The 23,477-nt window shown below is 35.7% G+C and overlaps 1 protein-coding gene across 1 annotated transcript; it reads left to right on the forward strand.

Moving 5' to 3' along the window:
* Positions 1–13,219: 13,219 nt before the first annotated feature.
* LOC114076856 lies at positions 13,220–14,185 on the forward strand. The gene is made up of 2 exons (XM_027916561.1): positions 13,220–13,479; positions 13,792–14,185. The coding sequence occupies exons 1-2, from the start codon at positions 13,220–13,222 to the stop codon at positions 14,183–14,185; spliced, it is 654 nt and encodes a 217-aa protein (XP_027772362.1).
* Positions 14,186–23,477: the final 9,292 nt, after the last annotated feature.

Below are 23,477 nucleotides of genomic sequence, written 5' to 3' on the forward strand. Positions count from 1 at the left end.
ATCCTTGAAGAAGCCCATGGGTCCCGCTACTCCATTCATCCTGGTTCGAAAAATATGTACCTTGACCTAAGGGAAATATATTTGTGGGAATGTTTGAAGAGGTACATAGAGGAGTTTGTCACTAAGTGACAAATTGCCAACAAGTAAATGCTGAACATCAAAAGTTGGGTGTCTTACTACAAGAGATCCAAATTCCTACTTTGAAGTGGGAAGACATCCATATGGACTCTTTGGTGGGTTTACCTTAGACTCAAATGTCATATGATTCTGTATGAGTGGTTGTGTATAGGTTGATAAGTCCGTTCACTATATTCCCCTCAAGTCTACTTATTCGGCAAAAGATTATGTTAGGATATTCATAGATGAGATTGTGCGTCGCCATGGTATTCCGTTATCCATCATATCGGATCAGAGTGCACAATTAACATTTATATTTTGGAGACATTCTAAAAAGGGTTGGGTACTAAAGTGAAGTTGAGTACCGTTTCATCCTAAAATGGATGGTGAATCGGAACACACTATTCAAACCCTTGAGTATATTTTTAGGGCTTGCATTATTAATTTTAAAGGGAAATGGGAAAAACATTTCTCTTTAGTGGAGCTCTCTTATAATAATAGTTCTCATTCATTCATCTTCGTGTCTCCCTATGAAGCCTTGTACGGTATGAGGTGTAGGTCTCCTATAGTGTGGTTTGAAGTGGGTCAGCCTTCACTTCTTGGCCTCTATATGAACTATAAGACCTTAGAGAAGGTTCATATAATAAGGAACTAGTTGCAAACGGCTTATAGTCAGTAAAAGTCTTATGCCGATCATAGGAGAAGGGAGTTGGAGCTTGAAAGAGGTGATAAGGTGTATTTGAAAATTTCACCAATGAAAGGGGTGGTTTTATTTGGCCAGAAGGGAAAATTGAGTCCTCGTTATGTGGGTCCCTATGAAATTTTGCAAAGGGTTGGTAAGGGATCCTATGAATTGGAACTCCCTAGTGAATTGGCTTCGGTTCATCTGGTTTTCGATGTTTCTATGTTGAAGAAGTGTATCACTGATCCCGAGTCCATTGATCCTCTTGAGGGTCTTGGTATAAAGGATAACCTCTCATTTGAGGAAGTTCCAGTTCAAATTCTTGATAGGAAAGTCAAGAAGTTAAGGAATAAAGAGGTGTCTTCCCTAAAGGTGTTATGGAAGAACCACTTAGTAGAGGGTGCAACATGGGAGGCCGAGGCCTACATGAAGTCCCGTTACCATCATATTTTTGATAATTGAGGTTAGTCATTATTTTTAATAATATAAATATGACTAAGAAATGAAGTTTCTTGATTTTTAGGTGATGTTTTACAAAATATGCATTTTTAAATACTTCACAATGAAGTTACAACGAGTAATGCTTTTGGACTTGAAATTTTGCTTTTGCGTGTTTTGAATTATTTTGTGCATTCTTATATGGTGACGCTTTATAAATTTATGTGTAGCATGTTGATAAGTTGAACTTGAGGTAATTGACTCATGTAATGTATGTTGAGCTAATTTGTATTGTTAGGAGGAAATACATCATGATGAAGTGTTTTGAGCCTTAGGTGTGGGAAGTTCAGTTTTAGAATTGCCTTATTGAAATGATATGATTTATGTTGATTTGATATTGTTGATTGGTTGGGATGCTAGTCTTGAGTCTATTCCTCCCTTCAAAAGAATTTTAGTGTCATTCGGGGACGAATGTTCCTAAGGGGGGGGGGATAATGTAATACTTTGAAAATCCAAGACGTGTCGTAAAGCCTAACATCTGTTTCATGAGGTCTAAGTACTGTTTTTAAATCCATTTTAATGAATATATGTCATTTATGAAGTTTAAGAACCAAAATGTCCAAGAACTTTCATGACGTCTGGGAAGTTTGTTCAAAGGGGTACTAGTGTGCCTTAGCCCATTTGACTAACTTTTAGGAGTTGGAATTTATGAAAAGTGGTGATAGGGTATGTTATATGTGTTTAAGTTGTTTCATGTTTGAGAAGTCCGGGTACGACTCCCCAAGGGCTAACCAAGGTCACTTCAGGAGGACCCCTGCAAGTTGAGGCAACAGTGCTTAGGCAGTGCGCATCGATGGGACAAGGGACGGCCCATGTGTGGATCAACGAGGCGTGGATGCCACCGTCGTCCCACACTTATCCAATTCTTGTAATACCCTTACCTTCATTGTATCTGACCGGATTGACATATGTGCAGCATAGAGGCAGGCTTAGTCCATTGATTGACCCACGATCCATCGATCGTGGTGTTGTCTATGACACTGCCAATTTCCTGCACATTTTATGATAGTGCCATTTGACTAATTAATAGTTTAGGTGGTTAGTTAGGGGTTTAGGGCATTCTAATTAAGTTGATTAAGCCCCAATATAAATACCCTCAACCCTCATTAATCTAAACACAACTCACAAAATAGACTCTCTTCCTTGTCTCTACTTTCTCTCTCTATTGGAAACCACCATTGAAGACAAGTCAGGGGAGTTTTTTTGTGATGTAAAGGGACTAATTCACCATCAATTATTCATCAAACGTTAAGGTATGGGATCTAATTCACCTTTGAGACTCTTTCCTCAAAGGGATCTTTCAAAATCGATTTCAAAAGTTGAGTTTCGATGTGGGTTTCATTCAATTACGAAATTGATGTTGTGAATTTAGTTGTTTATGGTTTCTCTAGGATATAACAGATAGATTAACATGTATTGTAACTTGATTGTGATCAAATCTGATGGTTTCGTTCAATTTGAGAATTATAATCCTTAACCCTTAACCCTAAGTTTGATCTTGATGTAAATTTGGTTGTGATTGATTCAATTGTCTTGCTTATGAGTTATATCACTATAAAATGACGTAGTTATAGTAATAATTAACAAATTGTAATGAATTATAGTCTTTCATGCTAGTCTTAAGAAGATGATCTAGGTTAGAAGGTGAGTTGACCTAGGTACTTTGTTTTAGTTATGATCTAGTATTGAATTGTGCTATAGTGTCGATTATAAGATTTTAATCATAATGAATATTGAATTATGATGCTGAATACCTAAATTGGATTGAATTGAGGGTTTTTGGTTAGACCTAGATGATGAACTATAAGGAAGACTTGGTAAGTCATAGAATATCTATCTTTACTTTCAATTGTGATTACTTGTGGTTAAGTCATGATGTAATATTGGAGTATTTCTTATATTAGTATGATAGGGCGGTATTATGTTGAATTGAGATGTCTTGACCATGTTATGAGGTTGATTAAGGTGTATTTTATATAAGGATGGAGATAGCTATCAGTGTGCCTTGATATGCTATGAAATGTTAATGTGTTAACCTCACTTATATGAATTGTGATGAAAGGACTATACTCATGCAATTCTTATTGAGCTATTCATGATGATGATTATACAAGGGGTAGACCCTATGAAAAAAACTAAGCTATGATTGATAAATAATGGCTTAAAGATATTTTAAAAAGGGACTCTAGCTTTGCACAGAGTGAACTAGATTGAGGACTGTCCCTTCCCACATAGGGAAGGTAGGAGCACTACATTACTCTTGAGATTGGAGACTATAATCCATGGAGCATAAAGATGGTCCAAACTATATCTCCTATTTCTTGAACTATGTTGCCCCTATAGGAATACTAGCTAATGGATCTACGTAGTTGCTATGTTTCATATTTTGGTAATACCTTGGCAAGTAGTCCGCATTCTTTCGGTGTAGGGTTTTATGACACCGGACTCCACACTAGCTCATGTGGTCTATATCGGTTAGAGAAAAATGTTCCCAAAAGATAAAATGAATTAAATGATTTGAACTCTAACATGGATAACCAAAGGGGTCTAGCTTAGTCTAGGTAGGGGTATGGGACTCTACCTAAGCATTGCACTAGTTATCCTTTAGGCTTGTCTTAGTAGTATGTTCTTATATATGTATGTTTATGTGATGATGATATATGATATCTATATGATGAACTTGGCACATTGTTTATACTATATGTTGGTTAGTTCGCTTATGAGCATGCATTGGTTATATTTTTACCATAAGATGAAGTGTATATCTAAATGTTATGTTATGTGAAGTTGGACATCGGTTATGGTTTCTTGTTGAGGCTACTTGATTGAGTAAGGTAATGGGATGTTCTTTGTCATTGCACTTGTTGACTTGATAAGGATTCATGAGTAGTTGTCTTGCTTATAATGATATGGTTAATGCTTATTCATACTTGTGATGTTACTCCTTGATTATAGGGTTGTAGTAAATCAAGGGTTCAAGCGTGTTGGAAAATATATTACTTGTTTGAGTTAGTAAGTATGTTTGGTTTGTTTGTATAATTGCTTGATTTTGCATTAGACTTTTAAAAAGGGAAACAATGGCATGTTTTGACTAAAAGTCCCTTTTTAGCATGTTTTGCTTTTATGAGTGTATATGGTCTCATACTTAGTGCACATGGAGTACTAACCCCATTTTCTTCCCGTTTTTCAAAAGATTTTAGGTTGTGATCATTGAAGGCTCATTCAGTACGACTTGAAGAAGGCTTGGATATTCTCTATCATCCAAGTGGTAGGTCCTCACTTTCCGAGGGCGATGCCAATATCTTGCTTATGAAGTTTCTTTCTTTTTCAATGACTTTTATGTTCATTCCACTTTCATTTGAGTACGACTTGTATAAGCCTATATGTGACTTCTTTACATTTGATGTAGGGCTATGCCCATATTGCGATGATTATTTAGATGGTATGAGATGAGACAATCTTTGAGACTATCTTTCTATCTTATATATATGTATGTGAAATAAAAGTAGAAGGCTATGTAACCTTCCTACACAAAGGGTCTATGTATACTCGATACAACTATAATATGTGTATGTAGAGGTCCATGTAAACACCCAAGTAGATATAATGAAAAGTTTTAAATTTTTTCGCATTTTCAACCTATGAATGTAATTACATGAGACGAAGAGTTTAGTCTTAGTCCTCAAACAAGAAGACGATGCCAGTTATGTCTAGGGGGCAAACTCGGATGTGACATCTTCCTAACTCAAGATTTATGACTAATGATGAAAAATAACAATTTTTATGGTTAATTAACTGTGTATTGTTTGATCATTGGTTTTAAATGTTTGATTGCCGTGTGAAGCATCCTCCTTCCCTCAATAATGGTTTCTATTGGGATATATCTATGAGTTGATAACATGTAAATGTTGGGATTGGAATTATAGCTTGAATGAACTCTTTAATGACGCTTTCCTTTATCCTTAACTACTAATTGGTCCTGTATATGACTTAAGGGTTGGTATTGGTTATGTTATTAAGTATTTCGCTATGTTGTTGGATGATTGCTGTAAATTGAATATATGTTCTCTATGAAGGGTCCTAGAAGCAATAGGTAAGTCTTCTAAAGTCGTGAGTACTCTATTATGTTTATGTTGGCCTATAAAAGATGTTGCTATTCAATTGAAGTATGTGTGATATTGATATGTATATATGTTGGGTTATGAATATGTTAAATGTGGGGTCATGATAAGGATATGATAATGCAAGTTTATAATGTTTATCTTGTATTCCTTACACACTATAATTATGATAATTTAATCTCACAAATGAAGGGTTGTGATGAAAGGAAATTCTGATCCTAATCCTAAAGAGCTTATGATCATGTTTATACAACGATTTAATATCCTACGACCTATGATAAGATTTAAGAATAAATGATGACTTAAAGGTTATTCACAACGGGACTTTAGTTTAACACTGATGAACTACGTATGAGAGGTGTCCCTTCCAAAGTTGGAAGGTAGGTTCACAGTGACTCTAATGAGATAAAGGCTCAATGTAATGTGCAACTATGGGTATCTAATATATCTCCTAGTTCTTAAACTATGTTGCCACCATAGGAATACTAGCTAGTGGATCCACCTAGAATACTATGTTCATGTTTTGGTTCTACTTTGGCCTGTAGACAACCCTCTTTCGGTGTGGGGTTTCTTTACACCGGAGTCCATGTTTAGCTCACATTGTCTAATGTCGGTTAAGGTGATTGTTCCCTAAAGTAAAATTAAAGACAACTAAATGGAAATTGACTAGGGTGACTTGAAAAGTTTACTTAGTATACGTAGGGATATGGGACTCTACCTAGACATTGCACAGGTTGACACTATAGAAAGTCCTAGGAGATTGTTTTCATGAAACATGAATGTGAAATGTATAATGCTTATGATATATGATGTTACTATTATATGATGTTGACTATTTCAATGAAACTGAAATGGTCTATGTCGTTATATGTGATGATGACTACTTATGATGTAAGATGTATGAAGCAAAGCAGTACTTATAGACTCCTATGTTGTTTACTTGATTATGTGGGGTTATCGGGCTTTAGATGATCATTGCACTTATAAGCTTGGGATGGAATTATTGGCAAGTGTCTTGTATGTTATGTTATATGATCTAATGAACATGAAATGGTACTATAATTTTATGATGTTATGTCTTTGGTTATGATCATGCTTTATGTTTTTGTGATCCTTATCTTTTATATGATCTATTGTATGTGCATTAAAGGTTTTCAAATGACTTAGCATGCTTTCTAAAGAAATGGTTCTTTTCATGCATGTCCTTAAATGTTATGTCCATACCCATACTTAGTACATGTGGCATACTTACCCCTTACTTTATATGACTACAAAGTAGGGTCCGAAAGTTGAAGATTAATAAGATTGATTGAAGAATCTTGGAAAACTTTCTCCAAGTATTGTTATTCTAGATATGAAGAGTTTAGTAGTTTTTAAGTTATACTTTTTATTTCCTTTTACCATTTTGATTCTATTGTAGTAAGGCCTATATCGTGTATTGACTTTGTATTCGCTATGTCCAAGACTCATATTCTTTAGATGGTTTATATGTGAGACAGCTTTTAGACTTTCGTATGCATGTCTATTATGTTGCTATTATAAAATCCTAAGTAAGTTTATATGTGCATTTCTAAGTATATCTCACTTAATATATGTAAAAGTTTTTAATTTTTCTGCATTTTTAACTGACGACATGTTATGACGAATGCTAAGGGCTTGTCTGAGCCCTCTGTAAGGACGACAATGCCGATCGCGACTGGGGTGCTCTCCTGTCGTGACAGAAATTGTGAACATGCCTAAATAGTACATGAGTTGACTTTTTGAGCAAGCCTAATGTTTTATCGAGAAATTTGGACTTCTTAACCTTTTTGATAAAATTGCTTGAATGTGACATATTGGAAATGTTGAATAATCTTTCTTTTATGAGAAATTGGCATAATGTTCTTAGAAATGTTTAAGTAAACAAGGTATTATGTGCAGAAGGAAGTTCCCCCAAATGTGAATTGAGAAATGTGAAGTCATGTGCATGATTAATTTGTAGATGTAGTTCCTACCTTCCTTATGTGTTTTCAGTCTCTTATATGTGAAGAGTATGATCCTCTTAAATCTCATTCATTTTAGAGTTTTGTATGGAGGGCTAGATCATGAAGATTAATATGAACACAATCAAAGTTTTCTGGAATTATTCACTCCCTTCTCCTTCAGAAATTGGTCACATAAAGCAATTAGACATTGTTTGTTCCCATTACCACTATCATGAGCGGAGACCAAATGGTTGTCCAAACATCACGAAAATTCAATCATATCTTTGGAGAAATTTGATCTCAGCCTTTCACAAAAGGTTCTTCCCTCCCCCAAAAATGATGAAGTTAAGGAATTTATTCAAAACTTTAAGCAGAGGGAAAGAGAAAAATTCCATGAGTCATGGGTTAGATTCAAGAGATGTTTGTAAAAATTTTCCAGACATGGGTTTCCATGTGAACTACTTCTCCAAAAATTTTATCGAATCTTAGATTCAGTTAACAAAGGGAAAGATGATCAATTAGTGTAGGGCAGAATAATGTTACATTCCTTCGAAGTGAAATCATTCCTCCTGGATAACATGACCAAAGTTAACTAGGTCTGGTACACAAAAGATGATCAAGCCTCCCCATTGTGTTTAAGAATAATACCACAACAACTCGATAAAAAAAAAGAAAGAGATGAAAGCATAAAGTGAATGTTGACTCAAGTGGAGATATTGCAAGAAAACATGAAGGAGAGAGGTGAAGTATTCCGGGTTGAGGAGTTTTCTTCTTCCGATTATTAGCAATCGGAGAAGAATCAAGGTTGGAATAGGGAAATGATTGAGGAGGGTTTCACCCACACTATCAATAGCAGGGTGGTAATCAAGGTTGGAAATGCCCAAAAGGCAAACAACCTTGGAAATCCTTTAAATATTGGGCAGAGCATAATGATCATGAAGAGTATCATACTCAATAGAGCGACAGTCAAAAATTAAGGGTAAATGCAGATAGCCCTAGAGTGAATGACTTGCTTACAAGAATCCTTGACAAATATGAAGGCTTTGACGATTTGTTAAAAGGAATGAGAGATGATTTTCTTCACTTAATAGAAAGGTGAATTCACATGAAAATGCAATAACGATGCTAGAAGGTCAACTAACTTCCTTAGGAACACAACTAGCATCGAAGTCAAGGATTGTAAACGATGACAAGGAGCTAGCAGTGGTTACCCATAGCGGGAAGGTAGCAATAGGAAAAGATGTTGAAGCAAAAAAAACTCAACTCTGAGAATCAATGAGGTGAAGAAAATCAAAGAAAGAAGAATTTTCAATTCTGCAAAACTTTAATCAAGAAACCTCATAAGGGACAAAATAACATAATGAAAACTCAAAAGTGGCAATGTTGATTCCCAAAGATCCCCCACCACTACCCCCAACGACTAAAAAAATGGAATGAAGATGAAAAGTTGAAAAATTATTATCGGTGTTTAAAATTCTATCTATCAATCTCCCCTTAGGGGACTCTTTGTTGGAAGTGTCTTGGTATGCCAAATTCATGAAAGATCTAGTCACAAAGAAAAGAGCTCTGGACTATGAAACAATTGAGATACCTCACAGATGCAGCCCGATAATGACTAAGGACCTGACTATAAATAAAGATCATGGGCCTTTTACAATTCCTTGAACCATTGTGATGCTCAAATTTGGAAAAGCTTTGTGCAACCTTGGAGCAAGTATCAACCTGAGGCTTTACACAACCTACAAGCAACTTGGATGAGGGGAACCAAAAGCCACAACAATGAGACTTTTAATGGACATATTAAACAAGCATCTTTTTGGAATCCTCTATAACATCTTAGTAAATGTGGATCGATTCATATTCATAGTCGATATCGTAATTTTAGATTGCGATGTTGATGCCGAAATGCCCATTTTATTGGGAAGACCTTTCTTAGCAATCGAAAGAGCATGGGTAGATGTTTAAAGTGGCAAGTTAGAGTTTTGAGTGAATGATGATGAGATGAAATTTAACATTTGCAAATCCATGAAGCAACCAAGTGACATCCATGTGGTAACCACTAAAGACATTATAGATGAAACAGTGGAAACTGTAACGACCCTAAAAATATAATTGGTCAAACTAGAGCTTCACATGCGCTGCATTAGTTAATAAAGTGTTAATATATTTAATTTTAGCATTAGAAGTCAATTGGTGAAGTTTGGAAGCCAAACATCAAGGAACGACCCAGACATTCAGAAACTAGCCTTGTGTGTGTTCTAGTATGTCCACGTATGTGGTAGGTGCTTATGTGTTTTGTTTGAAGTTTAAAATCAGTGGGAATAACCCTAGAACCTAGAGGCTCATGTTTAGGGTGAAAACACCCGGTTACGACTTCCTGGGAACCACCCTAAGGGTTCGCAAGGAGGACCCAAACATTGGAAATGCAAGCTGCCCAAGGCAGCAAGGTTTTGTTCCTTGGTAAAACACAGGCGCGTCGGTACAGGTCACGCACCCCTCTGTCGAGAATTTAATTTCCAAATCATGTGGGAGCAATAATTCTGAAAAGTTATGTGTAGTTTGAGTTGTCTAAAGTGGTCCAATCAATGTAGGGGTGTTTTGGGTATTTCAGGGGTGTGTTATATACTGATTTTAGGTCATTATACACCTATTCCCCCAACCAAATACCCCAAGATGTAATTTAGAAATCAAAAATTTCAAAACCCTCAGAAGTTCTCTCCCGAAAGCTCTCCCATAGTCCATTGGAGCTAGAACTCAAGGTGGAGCTGGGGTTGAAGGTTGCGGACGTTTTCTTCACCAAATTACGTGGGTTTTTTCATATTAAGGTATGTTAGATTATCCTCGACTATTCTTTCATTCAACGATCCCATTTCAAGACGTTTCAAAAAGGGTTTTCAAACTCCAACTTCTTCTATTTTGAACTATAAGCATGGGTCTTCCATGAAATTTTTTAATGAATGTAATATGATATTTTTCAATGTTTGTTGATGATTTAAGTTTTAAAAAAACTCAATGACCAAATACTCAATACAATTCCTCAATTTTTGGCATATGAAGTGGGTTTTATGTGTATTATTTTATAATTTTAGAACTATGGTTTTCTCTGTATTATATTGTGGTTATCTACTACCTTGTTATGCTTTATTATTATTTTTTGGTGAAATATTGAGAAAAGGTTTTAAATTCTTGGAGAAGGGTAAGTTGTTCTATCTTGGTTAAGTTATATTTAGTGTTATGGTCCACCTTATGTGGCAGTGTTTTTCTGAAGTATATAAATTTATACGTGTATTGTGAGAATATAATTCAAGGAATGCTATGTGAAGTTAAAGGGGTGATTTTGATATGTATATGCATGACGTGTATTAGAAGGTTGAATGAGTATCTAGAAGAGTTTTTGTCTAAATGAAGTATGTATACTCTATGTGAAGTATGATGTATGTTAATCATGTTAAATGTTTGTATGAGCATGTCTAGAAGTAAATTATGTGAACAAATGTGATTAGTTGTAAAGAGTGCTCAGATATACTCATATACACTTTGAATTTATGAAATGAATATATGAATAAAATAGGGGATTGTAGGGTAGACACTCTTCGTGAGTGGAGATGAAGTGTCTAGACCATCCTTACTATTCCTATAGTATGCAAAGGAAGATTCTGAGGTGAAAACTCTTCGTGAGTTGAGATGAAGTGTTTAGAATCAACCTCACTGTTCCCAATGAGCTTTCTAAGATAGGATGGAGGTTGATGCGCTTAATGAGTTGAGATGTGGTATTCAAAAGTAACCTCTAGGGATAAGTACACATCGTGAGTTGAGATGTGGTACTAAATAGCTATCCCTGAAACTATAATCTTTGAAAGTTTAAGTCCCTGTGGTGGATTTATGCTTAGCACCGAGAGGATTTGAAGGAGATGTGGGTACACTTCGTGAGTAGAGATGTCGTATCCAAAATTACCTCTTGAGATGAGTACTCTTCATTAATTGTTAGTCACGTAGTAGCAATCTCCTTATCCCTTAACTATGTGCCCGAGTAAGTATAGCTATTGGAGATTCCATACAAAGTATAAAGTTTGACTCTACCTTAGGCAAGTGGGGATCCCTTATCCGGTAAGGATTAATACCGGGATTTCATGTCTATATCTCATGGTCTATGTCAGTTAAATCTAGGTCCCACAAATGAATGTAAATGACCTAAGTCTTCTTAAGGGTGTACTACTTAGGGTAGGTGGTTGAATGGGAAGCTATATATCCATTGCACAAGTACGCATTTGGATGGAGTCTTGGTGTCCCCTTATATGTAAATGCATGAATGGGTCATGATTTGATATAAATGAAAGTTATTTGACTTTAAGTCTTATGTTTAAACAAGCAGGTTGAATTTTTGTTGTATCTGATGAAGTTATGATTAATGATTTTGGTGTTCTTGATCAAATGGAAACATTCGAGGAACACAATATGGAAGTATTAGTATGGGATGCTACTCTCACATTTCACTTAGTGTAACTTACGAATCCCATTGGAGAAGGGAACTTATATGATGTTCTTAAATGCAAATATGTTCCTCCAGTGCCTTAAGTATTGAATGTTGACTTGTTAAATTAAATGAGGTATGTATGTCCTTGGTAGTCTTAAGGATCACTTGGGTGTGTAGTCAAGAGATTGTATGGGCGATTTCTTCATTTCTATCCTAAGTGAGTCTTAGGATAACTTGGGATGTGAAGAGTTTGTTTCAAGTGGGTTCACTGCAAGTATGTTCTTATGTAAAGAAGAATGGATATTTTGCTTTAAGTGCTAAATTTTGTCTTTAAATGATGCCTTGTAACTTTATTCATGAAGCTTTTATAAAAATAGCATGACTTGTATGTTTCAATTAAATTGTCCCTTTTTGCATGGTTTTGCATATGACATACTCAGTACATTTTTTGTGCTAACCCCATACTTTTCTATACTCTAAAAGTATATCTTGGAAGCAAGTTGAAGGTTAGAAGGAAGGCTTGGAATCGACTCTCTCAAGACTAAGTATGTCCTTATATATTCAAGAGCATAGTCTATATTTCGTTATTTCCTTCTTTTAAGAATTGTTAAGACTTATTAGGCATTCTCTTTCAATGTAAAGGGTCGCGTCCCTAAGATATTTATGTCGTATCTTTAAGTTGGCTTGTGACAATGAGACAATCCTTTAGTATTTATAAAAGATGTTTTCTTTTCCTTATTATTATATATCATAAAAAGTTTTAAATTCCGCACTACTTTTCATTTCTTATGTAATGAATGATATCTCACAGACTAGTACAAGACCTTCGAAAGGTCGAGTACACCTTGTTCCGACCTATGGGTTAACCTAACTTCTAAAGTGTACTTGCGGGTCATTACAAACTTGGTATCAGAGCATAAGGTTTTGGGAAATAGTTTAAGGTAGAATGTCTCACAAGCCACATCTAGTACAGTCTTGTTCATTGGTGTGAGTAGCGACACATCTGTGGACGAGAGGCTATAAGACGATAGAAGTTTCACTTTCTTCATTATTCTTATATTGTGCCTTAGCGTTGAGTTCTATAAGATGTCTCTCTCAACCTCTCTCTTTGTGTGTATAGGACATTAATATGATAAGGACACCCGTTAGAAGAGAGGAGGGAGAAATAGCTAAGGAGAGAATTCCCCTACAAAATGAGCATGTCCCTATAGTCGACCAAGAGGGTGTAAATAAAGAGGTTCCCCCTTTGGAACCTCCAGTGCCCCAAATGCCTTTAATTCCCAAAGGTGCTCAAGCTCCCTATATTGAAGGGGATATGACTAATGTGGAGATAAGTGTTGCTCTTTGATTTTTGACTCAACTTATGACGACTCAAGATCAAGTCGTCACTAATAATGTGGTTGCCCAAGTAAAACTTGGAGTTGGACCTCAACCTAATGCAAGTACAATCGCTTCTAGAATTCATGATTTCATGAGGATGAACTCTCCTACTTTCCATGGCACTAATATGAATGAAGATCCACAAGGCTTTATATATGAGGTATTCAAAGTTGTGGATGCTATGAGTGTTACTCCTAAAGAGCAAGCGGAATTAGTTGCTTACCAACTAAAAGATGGGTTCAAGTGTGTTTTAAGAAATGGAGGGATGAAAGACCCTTAAGGGAAGTTCCGGTATATTGGGAAGTGTTCAAAACCTCCTTTCTCGATAGGTTATTTCCTATAGAGTTGAGGGAGAGAAAGTTAGTGAAATTCATGAAACTTCGCCAAGGGGGAAAGAGTGTGAAGAAGTATTTTCTAAATTTCACCCAACTCTCTAAGTATGCCCAACTTTGGTAGCCAACTCTAGGGCTAGAATAAATAAGTTCCTGGGATTTCTAGCATGGTTGAAAAAGAATGTCAAACGGCAATGTTCCATAATGATATGGATATCTCTAGGCTCATGGTGTATACTCAACAAATTGAGGAATCCAAATTGAGGGAGATGCATAGTGATGGAAAGAGGCCTAGGTCGGATGAACCAAGTCAACCAAAAATTAAGAAAAGGTTCTACAATCCAGAATCTCCCGTGGGGAACAATTATAGGGTGTCCAACAAAAATTCTCAAGGTGGTGGTTATGCTTTTGAGAGGCCTAGGTGTACTAGTTGTTGGAAACAACACTTAGGTAGGTGTCTTGCCGGCACTTATGGTTGCTTTGAATGTGGTAATACTGGTCATAAGATGAGAGATTTCCCTTGTCTCAAGGAAACGGGGAAAGAGGTCAACCAATCTCCTCATGGTGGTCTGGATCCCAACTCCAAAGACGAATCATTTCTATGCACTCGGAGCTAAACAAGAGACTAATCTGGACTAAAGGCCTTGGTAAGTCATAAGTTCCTTCGTGTTGTTTATTGGTTTATATGAGCTTACACCAAGTGGGGCAGAATGAGTAGAGTAGAAATATAGTTGGCATCCTTATCCATCCTTTATTCTTTCTCAAGCTTGAGACCAAAAATACTTAGTAGTTTTGTTTGTTTTGGAGTCTTGCATTAGCATGAGTTTCACATCTCCTTATGTTATGAATTCAATTGATGATATGGTATTTCAAATGCTCCTTATGATATCATAGTTTCATGAATAGGTTTGTAGTTGATCTATACCACTCATGTCATGTAGCAAATGATATTTGCTTAATTTCTTAAAAGTTGTTATGTAATGTGCCAATGATTGGTTTGAAAGTTATTACATGTTGATATTTTAAATGATGTGATGAGCATGTCTAACGTTGGGGAAGGTAGTTCCTCCATAAATGAAATGAAAGTAATGAAGTAAGGGCGTGCTTTCAATTGTGGAATTCATTCCAATTTGCTTGTGTTGCTTAAACTGATTAATGATATGAAGTTCGTGTTCCTTGAGAGTTTGTTGGATGGACTATGAATTTTGTAACTTTGATAATTATATGTGTGGTATGCTTCTAGTTGAGTCCTTGATGTCCTTGAAAGTGTTTAGTGTCATTTGAGGACGAATGTTGTTCTATGTGGGGGAGATTGTAACGACCCAAAAAGAAAAATAGGTAAAATAGTGAATATCAGCTTTAAAAGTCAGTTGATGAAGTTCGGAAGTCAAACGTCAAGGGACGACCATGACGTTCGAAAACTGGTCTTGTGTGTGTGCTAGAGTGTCCTTGTATGTTGCATGTTTTTATGTGTGTGTTTTGGAGTCTAAAATCAGTGGGGATGACCCTATTACCTACATGGTAATGTTTAGGGTCAAAACGACTGGATACGACACCCCAGGAACCACCCTTGGGGATCCAAACTTTGGCCAAGCAAGCTGCCCAAGGCAGCAGGGTTTTGTGCCTTGGTGAAACACATGCGCGTAGCGCCAAGTTCGTGCACACCTATGTCGAGAACTTAATTTCCAAAATATTTGGGAACAGCTCCACGATGCAGACTTGTTCCCCGACGATAATTCTAAAAAAGTTAAGTGAAGTTTGACTTCTCTAAAGTGCTCCAATCAATGTAGGAGTCTTCTGGGTATTTTGGGGGTGTGTTATATACTTATTGTAGGTCATTATAACCCCATTACCCCAACCAAAAACCCCAAGCTCTCATTTATAAGTCGAAAATTTCAAAACCCTCAAAAGTTCTTCTATCCCTAAAGTTCTCCTAAACTCCATTGGAGCTAGAAATCATGGTGGAGCTGGGGTTGAAGATTTCGGACGTTTTCTTCACAAATTTTGTGAGTTTATTCATATTAAGGTATGCTAGTTCATCCTTGACTATCCTTTCTTTCAAGGATCCCATTATATGACTTTTCACAAATTGTTTTCAAACTCGAACTTCTTCTATTTTGAACTCTAAGCATGGGTCTTCCATGAAAACCTTTTAATGAATGTAATATGTTATTTTTCAATGTTATTTTATGATTTTAAGTTTAAAAAACTCAATGACCCAATGCTCAATACAATTCCTCAACTTTTATCTTATTAAATGGGTTTTATGTGCATGGTTTGATAATGTTAGAACTATGGTTGCATCTATATTATATTGTTATTATCTACTGCTTTATTTTACTTTATTATGATGTCTTTGGTTAAATATTGAGAAAAGGTGGTAAAAGGTTTGGAGAAGGGTAAGTTGTTCTATCTTGGTTAAGTTATATTGAAGTAACTCTTGAGTGGTATGGTCCACCTTTGGTGGCGGTGTTTATTTGAAGTATATGAATTTATATGTGTATTTTGAGAATGGACTTCAAGGCATGATATGTGAAGTAAAAGGGGTGATTTTGATATGTATATGCATTATGTGTATTAGAAGGTTGAAATGAGTATCTTGAAAAGTTTTTGTCAAAATGAAATTTGTATACAATATGTGAAGTATGATGTATGTTAATCATGTTAAATGTGGGTATGAGCTTGTCTAGAAGTATATGATGTGAAAAAATATGATTATGTGAAAAGTGTTCTCATATGTACTCACACACACTATTAATGTATGAAATGAAGTTATGAACGAAATGGGGATTGTAAGGTAAGCTTTCTTCGTGAGTGGACATGAAGTGTCTAGATTATACTTACTATTCCTATAGTATGAAAAGGGGGATTTTAGGGTGAACACTCTTTGTGAGTTGAGATGAAGTGTTTAGTATCAACCTCACTATTCCAAATGAGCATTCTAAGATAGGTTGGAGGTTGATTCCCTTCGTGAGTTGAGATGTGGTATTAAAACGTATCCTCTAGGGATAAATACACTTTGTGAGTTGAGATGTGGTGCTGAATAGCAATCCCTTAACCTATAGTCATTGAATTTTTAAGGCTCCATGGGGGAGTTATGCTTAGACCCGAGAGGATTTGTAAGAGAGGTGGGTACAATTCGTGAGTAGACATATCATTCCAAAAGTACCTATTGAGATGAGTACTCCTGGTTAGTAGAGAATGAGTCACTTAGTATCAATCTCCTTATCCCTTAACTATGTGCCCGCGTAAGTATAGCTATTGGAGATTCCATGTAAAGGCTAGAGTATGACCCTACAATAGGAAAGTGGGATCCTTTATCCGATAAGGTTTAATACTTGTATTCCGTGTAAAGATCTCTTGGTCTATGTTGGTTAAATCTAGGCACCACAAATGAATATAAATGATCTAAGTATTCTTAAGGGTGTAATACTTAGGGTAGGTGGTGGAATGGGACGCTATCTATCTATTGCACAAGTAGGCATGGGATTGGTCTTGGTGTGGCTTTATATGTAAATGAATGAATAAGTCATGATTTGATGTAAATGAATGTAATCAGACTTTAAGTCATATATTAAAGAAGCACGTTGAAGATTTTTTGTATATGATGCAGTGATGATTGATAATTTTTAGTGTGCTTGATCCAAGGGAAACATTCATGGAAAACTAAGTGGGAGTAGTAGTATGCGATGCTACTCGCACATTGCACTTAGTGTAACTTAAAAATCCCATTGGAGAAAGTCACTTATGTGAAGTTCTTAAAATAAAATATGTTCCTCTACTGCCTTTATTATTGAATGTTGACTTGTCAAATGAAATTAAGTATGCTTGTCCTTGGTAGTCTTAAAGATCACTTGGGTGTGTATTGAAGAGATTGTATTGGCGATCTCTTTATGTCTTACCTAAGTGAGTCTGGGGATAACTTGGGATAGTAAGAGTTTTTTTTAAGTGGGTTCACTGCAAGTATGTTCTTATGTTAAGAAAAATGGATGTTTTTCTTTATGTGCAAAATGATGGTTTTAAATGATGCCTTGAAACTTGATTCAAGAATATTTTATCAAAATATCATGACTTGTATGTTTCTACTGAATTGTCCCTTTTTGCATGGTTTTGCATTTCTCATACTTAGTACATTGTTTGTACTAACCCCATACTTTTTTATATTCTATAACTTAGGTTGGAATCAAGTTGAAGGTTAGAAGGCAAGTCTTGGAATCGACTCTCTCAAGACTAAGTATGTCCTTATATATTTGAGGTCATAGTATATATTACTTTATTTCCTTCTTTTACAAATTATTAGGACTTATTATGTATTCTTTTTAAACATAAAGGGTCGTAGCCTTAAGATATTTATGTCGTGTCTTTATTAATATATATAAGAGATGTTTTCTTTTCCTTATTATTATCTATCGTGAAAATTTTTAAATTCCGCACTACTTTTCATGTCTTATGTAATTAATGATAGATAATAGGCTGGTACATGAACTTTGAAAGGTTAAGTACGCCTTGTTTCGACCTCAGGGTTTCCCTAACTTCAAGGGTTTACTTGAGGGTCTTTAAAAACTTGGTATCAGAGAATATGGTTTTAGTAAATAGTTTAGGGTCCAATGCCTCACAAGCCACATCTAGTAGTGTTTTGTTAATCGGTGTGAGTAGAGACACATCTATGTACGAGAGGCTATAGGATGGTAGAAGTTTCACTTTCTTCATTATTCTAATGTCGTGCCTTAGAGTTGAGTTCTGTAAGATGTCTCTCCCAACCTCTTCACTTTGTGTTTATAGGACATAAATACAAGAAGGACACCCGCTAGAAGGAAGGAGGGAGAAGTAGCTAAGGAGAGAATTTCCCTACGAAATGAGCATGTCCTTGTAGTCGACCAAGAGGAGGTGAATGGAGACGTTCCCCCTCCGGAACAACAAGGACCTCAAGTGCCCCAAATGCCTCTAATTCCCCAAAGTCCTCAGCTCCCTATGTTGAAGGGTATATGACTAATGCAGAGATAAGATCTTCTCTTAGAGTTTTTACTCAACTCATGACAACTCAAGCTCAAGTTGACACTAGTCATGTGGTTTCCCAAGCTAACCTAGGAGTTGGACCGCAACCAATTCAAGTACTCCTGCTTCTAGAATTTGTGATTTCATGAGGATGAACCCTCCTACTTTCCATGGCACTAAGGTGGATGAAGATCCACAAGGCTTCATAGATGATCTATTCAAAATGGTGGATGTTATGGGTGTCACTCCTAGAAAGAAAGCGGAACTAGCCGCTTACATACTAAAAGATATGGCTCAAGTGTGGTTTGAGAAATGGAGGGATGAGATACCCTTAAGGAAAGGTCCAGTAGATTGGAAAGTGTTCAAAACGGCCCTTCTCGATTGGTTCTTTCCCATACAGTTGAGAGATAGGAAGTTAGTGGAATTCATGTACCTTAGCCAAGGGGGAATGAGTGTGAAGGAGTATTATCGCAAGTTCACCCAACTCTCTAAGTATTCCCCAACTTTGGTAGCCAACTCTAGGGCTAGAACAAATAAGTTCATGATGGAGATTTCTAAAACGGTTGAAAAAGAATGTTGAACGACAATGCTCCATAATGACATGGATATCCCTAAGCTCATGGTGTCTTCCTAATAAATTGAGGACTCCAAACTTAGGAATATGAATAGAGATGGAAAGAGGCCTAGGTCGGATAAACCATGTCAATGAAAATTTAATGTAACATTCCAGAAAATGTATTTGTCTAGTGAAGAGCCTATTAGGTTTTAAGAATATGTATTGGGGTACATAGGCATCCCAATGCCCAATATTGAGTAATATTGGGCGTGTTAAAGAATATTGGCTTAAGGGTGTCAGCCAAAATCTATGTATTAACAAGTAACTTAAAATACATTTTGGTTCAAATGCCCCAATTCAAGCTTGCTTAGCATCTTACCTTCAATGAAGACCCTGAGCTAATAGCATAAATTCTTAGCACATTGGGTACGAGGCATCCAAGCGTAAAGACTAGGAACCATAGCACATAATCATTTAAAATGATAATGTAGATTAAGCAGTGCCCAAGGACATAGTGAGGTTCCTTTGAAAAGAAATGAGCAGCAACACATGTGCAACACATGTGCTAACCGGCCAAGAGACAAGAAACAAATCCAAATCGAATTCGGTTAGGGCGGTTAGGGGGAAGGCGCGTGAACGGCTTAAGCCATGTGCGGCCTAGAATCCTAACAAACTCTAGACTCTAAATAACTTACCTAACTATCTTACTCACCCAGAACCAACTAAAATAAAGTAACTAGTGTGCCTGAAATCCTAAGATCTAACCAGGTGACACTAGCCTAGTAACTAACTCAAGAATCATTCAAGTACCTAACCTAGGATGGTCAAAAAGGGTTTATTATGGTCCTAGTGACTTAGGGGTACTTTAGTAATTACCCTAGGTCACTTAATTAATTAAATTAACAACTTAATTAGTTAATTGAAATTCTAGGTCAAAGTCAAAACCCTTAGGAAAGTTTCAGATTTGGCTAAGTCAAATGTTTTCCTATTTCTAGTCAATTTATGAGGGGCATTTTGGTAATTATCTAATTAATTTATTTAATTAAGTTAATTAGTCTAAGTTGAATTAGTCATATTCAGTTCCTAAGTATTAGACTTATGTTTAATCAATACAAAATCTATGACTTAAAAACATTGAACAACGTAAGAAAAACCTTAGGTGATTTCAAGCCAGTCCTTCAAGGTTTTCGTGCAAAGTGCAAGGTGATCTTTGTAGATCAATTCTACAGTAAGGTATGGGTTTTCTATCTTGAATTCCTTTCCCCAAGAGGATTTTCAAACGTTTTGAATTTAAGAATACCGAAACTATGGTTTGTTCCAAGTGTATCGCATGTTAATCTCCCTAGTTCTCCCTATTTTCGATTCTTGTAGTACGTATAATGTAAATCCCGAGCATGTTGTTGGTATGTGGTGCTAACCGATCATTATGTGAAGGTTCTATTATTTATAATGTCGAATGAAAGCTATAAGTTAGATCTATATTATTAGGGTATTATTTACATGAGATAATAAATATTGTAATGCCTACTTGTGTTCGAGAAGATGAAATTGTTATAAGTTGTTCATTGAATTGTTCTTATAGGATAATCAAAGGTTAAAAGTTTGCTGGTTAACATGATGATATTACTGCAATGTATTCATGAAATAATTGACTTGGCTAGTGATAATAACATAGTTTTATTTAAGCTAATAAATTGGCCAGAAATATTATTTCAAAAATATGTAAAGTCATACCAATCTTAACTCTATAAAATCATAACATAGGGTGTGCCAATAATTGGGACATTTCCCAACATACCCTATCCACACGAACTTGTCAGCATAATAGCATTTTGAATAAGTCCTTATAACTTCCATAAAAATTGTTACAAGACTATCAATTAATGTTGTAAAAGATAAGGTGAGCAATGAAATAACTAAAAGATATGAGTTATGAAATTGACCTAATATAGAATGTTAAAGTTAGACAAGTATTACTTACACTTAAACGATTACATCTAAGATACTCACATAAGAGGGTGCAAGAAACTTTGAGACAAGTCTCACTAGCACCATGATGATAATGTAAGCTTTAAGTTCATATTCGTCAAGTACAAAAAAGGGATGACCAGTCATCTATTCAGCTAAGTGTACCTCATACTAGAAGCGAGCTTCCATAATGCTTGAGTCAACTCTAAAAGATGTAAAGTATAAGAAATTCAGCAAAGCAGCGATAGACTAGCAATGAGATTCTACCAGCACATGTAAGCCTCGTGAGACAAGACTACCACCAAGGTGGATAAGATTCTCTGAAATCTCCTAGTCTTTGAACTATGTTGCCAGCATAGGTATTAGCCAGTGGATTCCACTTAAGAGATCTACGTAGTATTCGGTTTCACTTTGGCCGGTAAACCACATCTTTTCGGTGCGGGCAAGACTCTTGATTTCAAATTTAGCTCATATGATCTATTTCGATTGAATGCTCTAGATTTAGTTTTACTTTAGCCGGTGAACCCCCTCTTTTCAGTGTGGGAAAGACACTGGATTTCATGTTAACTCACATGATCTAGGTTCACATTAGCCTGTTAACCACCTCTTTTCAGTGTGGGGAAGACACTGGATTTCATGTTAGCTCACACGATCTAAGTCATTTAAATGCTAAAAAATTTCTTCAGAAAGAAAGAAAGAAGATTATGTTCAAAGTGAACATGAGATCAAAGAAGAACAAAATTAAGTTCAAAGTGAACTAAGTAAGCGTAATGATCAAATAATGGGCATAGCCAATAAAGATTGGCTTATAAGAGCAAAAACATAATAACTCATCAATTGGAGCATGAATATATGCCCCATCATATTTATAATATGCAAATTATCAAATAATGGGCATAGATAATACATATTGGCTTATAAAGACTTCATGCCCAATTTAACTAGAATGGAAAGAATAACTTGTAGTAAGGGTAGTCAAATCATTTTCTTAGTCTTTTGGATTACTTACTTGATTCATTGTAGGTATGAGACTAAAATGAATCATTGCACTTATAAGTAAAACATAGGATCAAAAGAGATCATTGAACTACACAACAGAAAGAAGAAAAGACTGAAAAATATACTAAGATTGGAAAGGTGAGCTCTCGGCCTAAGGGATATAAATTATTAAAATTTGTTTGAGTTTTTCTAGAATTACGTTCATGATTACAAGGTCTTATGTTCATATAGAAAATGAGTTGTGTGCTTTAAATGCATTAAAACATGTCATATTCATACCATGAATCACAAATAACGAATTAGGAAAGTATAATGACTTCACTTTCCATAAACGGCATGTTGCTATAGGAAGAGATTTCCTTGATCATTCATAGTCCTTATGTTTATATACCCATAATTAGTACAAGTTTGTACTGAGCCATATAGTATTACTATTTTTATAGGCGCATGTTCTAGGGAAGATTGAAGAAGCGATTTGGATTAGTGATCTCAAGACATTAGTGGGTCCTTTTGAGTTCGAGGATGCCAACGTTTGTTATTATAGCTTTATTATATCATACATAGCTAGTGAATGTTGTCCCTAGAGTTTCATTTAAAACATTTGTTCAAGCAATTGTATTAAGGCTGGTTTGGCAAACTATTATTAATATTATAATTCCTTATTTCAATTGTTTAATCGATTGATAGATGGTTGTTTAGTTTGAGCTTATTAGTATATCACTCTTATGCAATAATTATATGAAGTCTAAGTACACTACAATAAGTATTAAAAAGTTTTAAATTTTCCGCAAAATTTAACTGTATGATTGTGATGAAAGCTAAGAAGAGGCTTATCTGCGAACTCTAAGAGGTTAACGACGTTGGTCTCATCTAGGTTATAGGATGGGGGTGTGACAAATAACAGGTTATATAATCAATAATCTCCCATGTGGAACAATAATAGGGTTTCCAACAAAAAATTTCAATTTTGTGTTTATGCTTTTGGGAGGCCTAGGTGTACTAGTTATGGACAAACAACACTTGGGTAGGTGTCTTGCCGGCACGGATGGTTTCTTTGGATTTATTAATAGGGGTAATAAGATGAGAGATTTATATATCCTCAAGTGAAGGGAGAACTAGGTCAACCAATATCCTCATGGTGGTCCAGATCACAATGCTCCAAAGAGGAACCGATTCTTTGCACTCGGAGCTAAAGAAGCGACTAATTTGGAGTAAAGTCCTTGGTAAGTCATAAGTTCCTCAGTTATTTTTTGAAGTGGTTTAGATGAGTTTACCCTAAGTGGGGGAGCATGAGATGAGTAGAAAGATAGTTGGTATCCTTATCCTTCCTTTAATCTTACTCAAGCTCGAAACAAAAAATCCTTAGTAGTTTGGTTTGTGCTGTAGTCTTG

This window comes from Solanum pennellii, chromosome 4, assembly GCF_001406875.1.
Source record: "Solanum pennellii chromosome 4, SPENNV200".
NCBI lineage: Eukaryota > Viridiplantae > Streptophyta > Magnoliopsida > Solanales > Solanaceae > Solanum > Solanum pennellii.

What these genes read in the sequence shown, in the direction of transcription:
- LOC114076856 (XM_027916561.1), top strand. Translation starts at nt 13,220, where the DNA reads ATGACGACTCAAGATCAAGTCGTCACTAATAATGTGGTTGCCCAAGTA. An exon ending in CAACTAAAAGATGGGTTCAA is followed by an intron (nt 13,480 to 13,791) that starts GTGTGTTTTAAG and finishes GGATATCTCTAG; the next exon opens with GCTCATGGTGTATACTCAAC.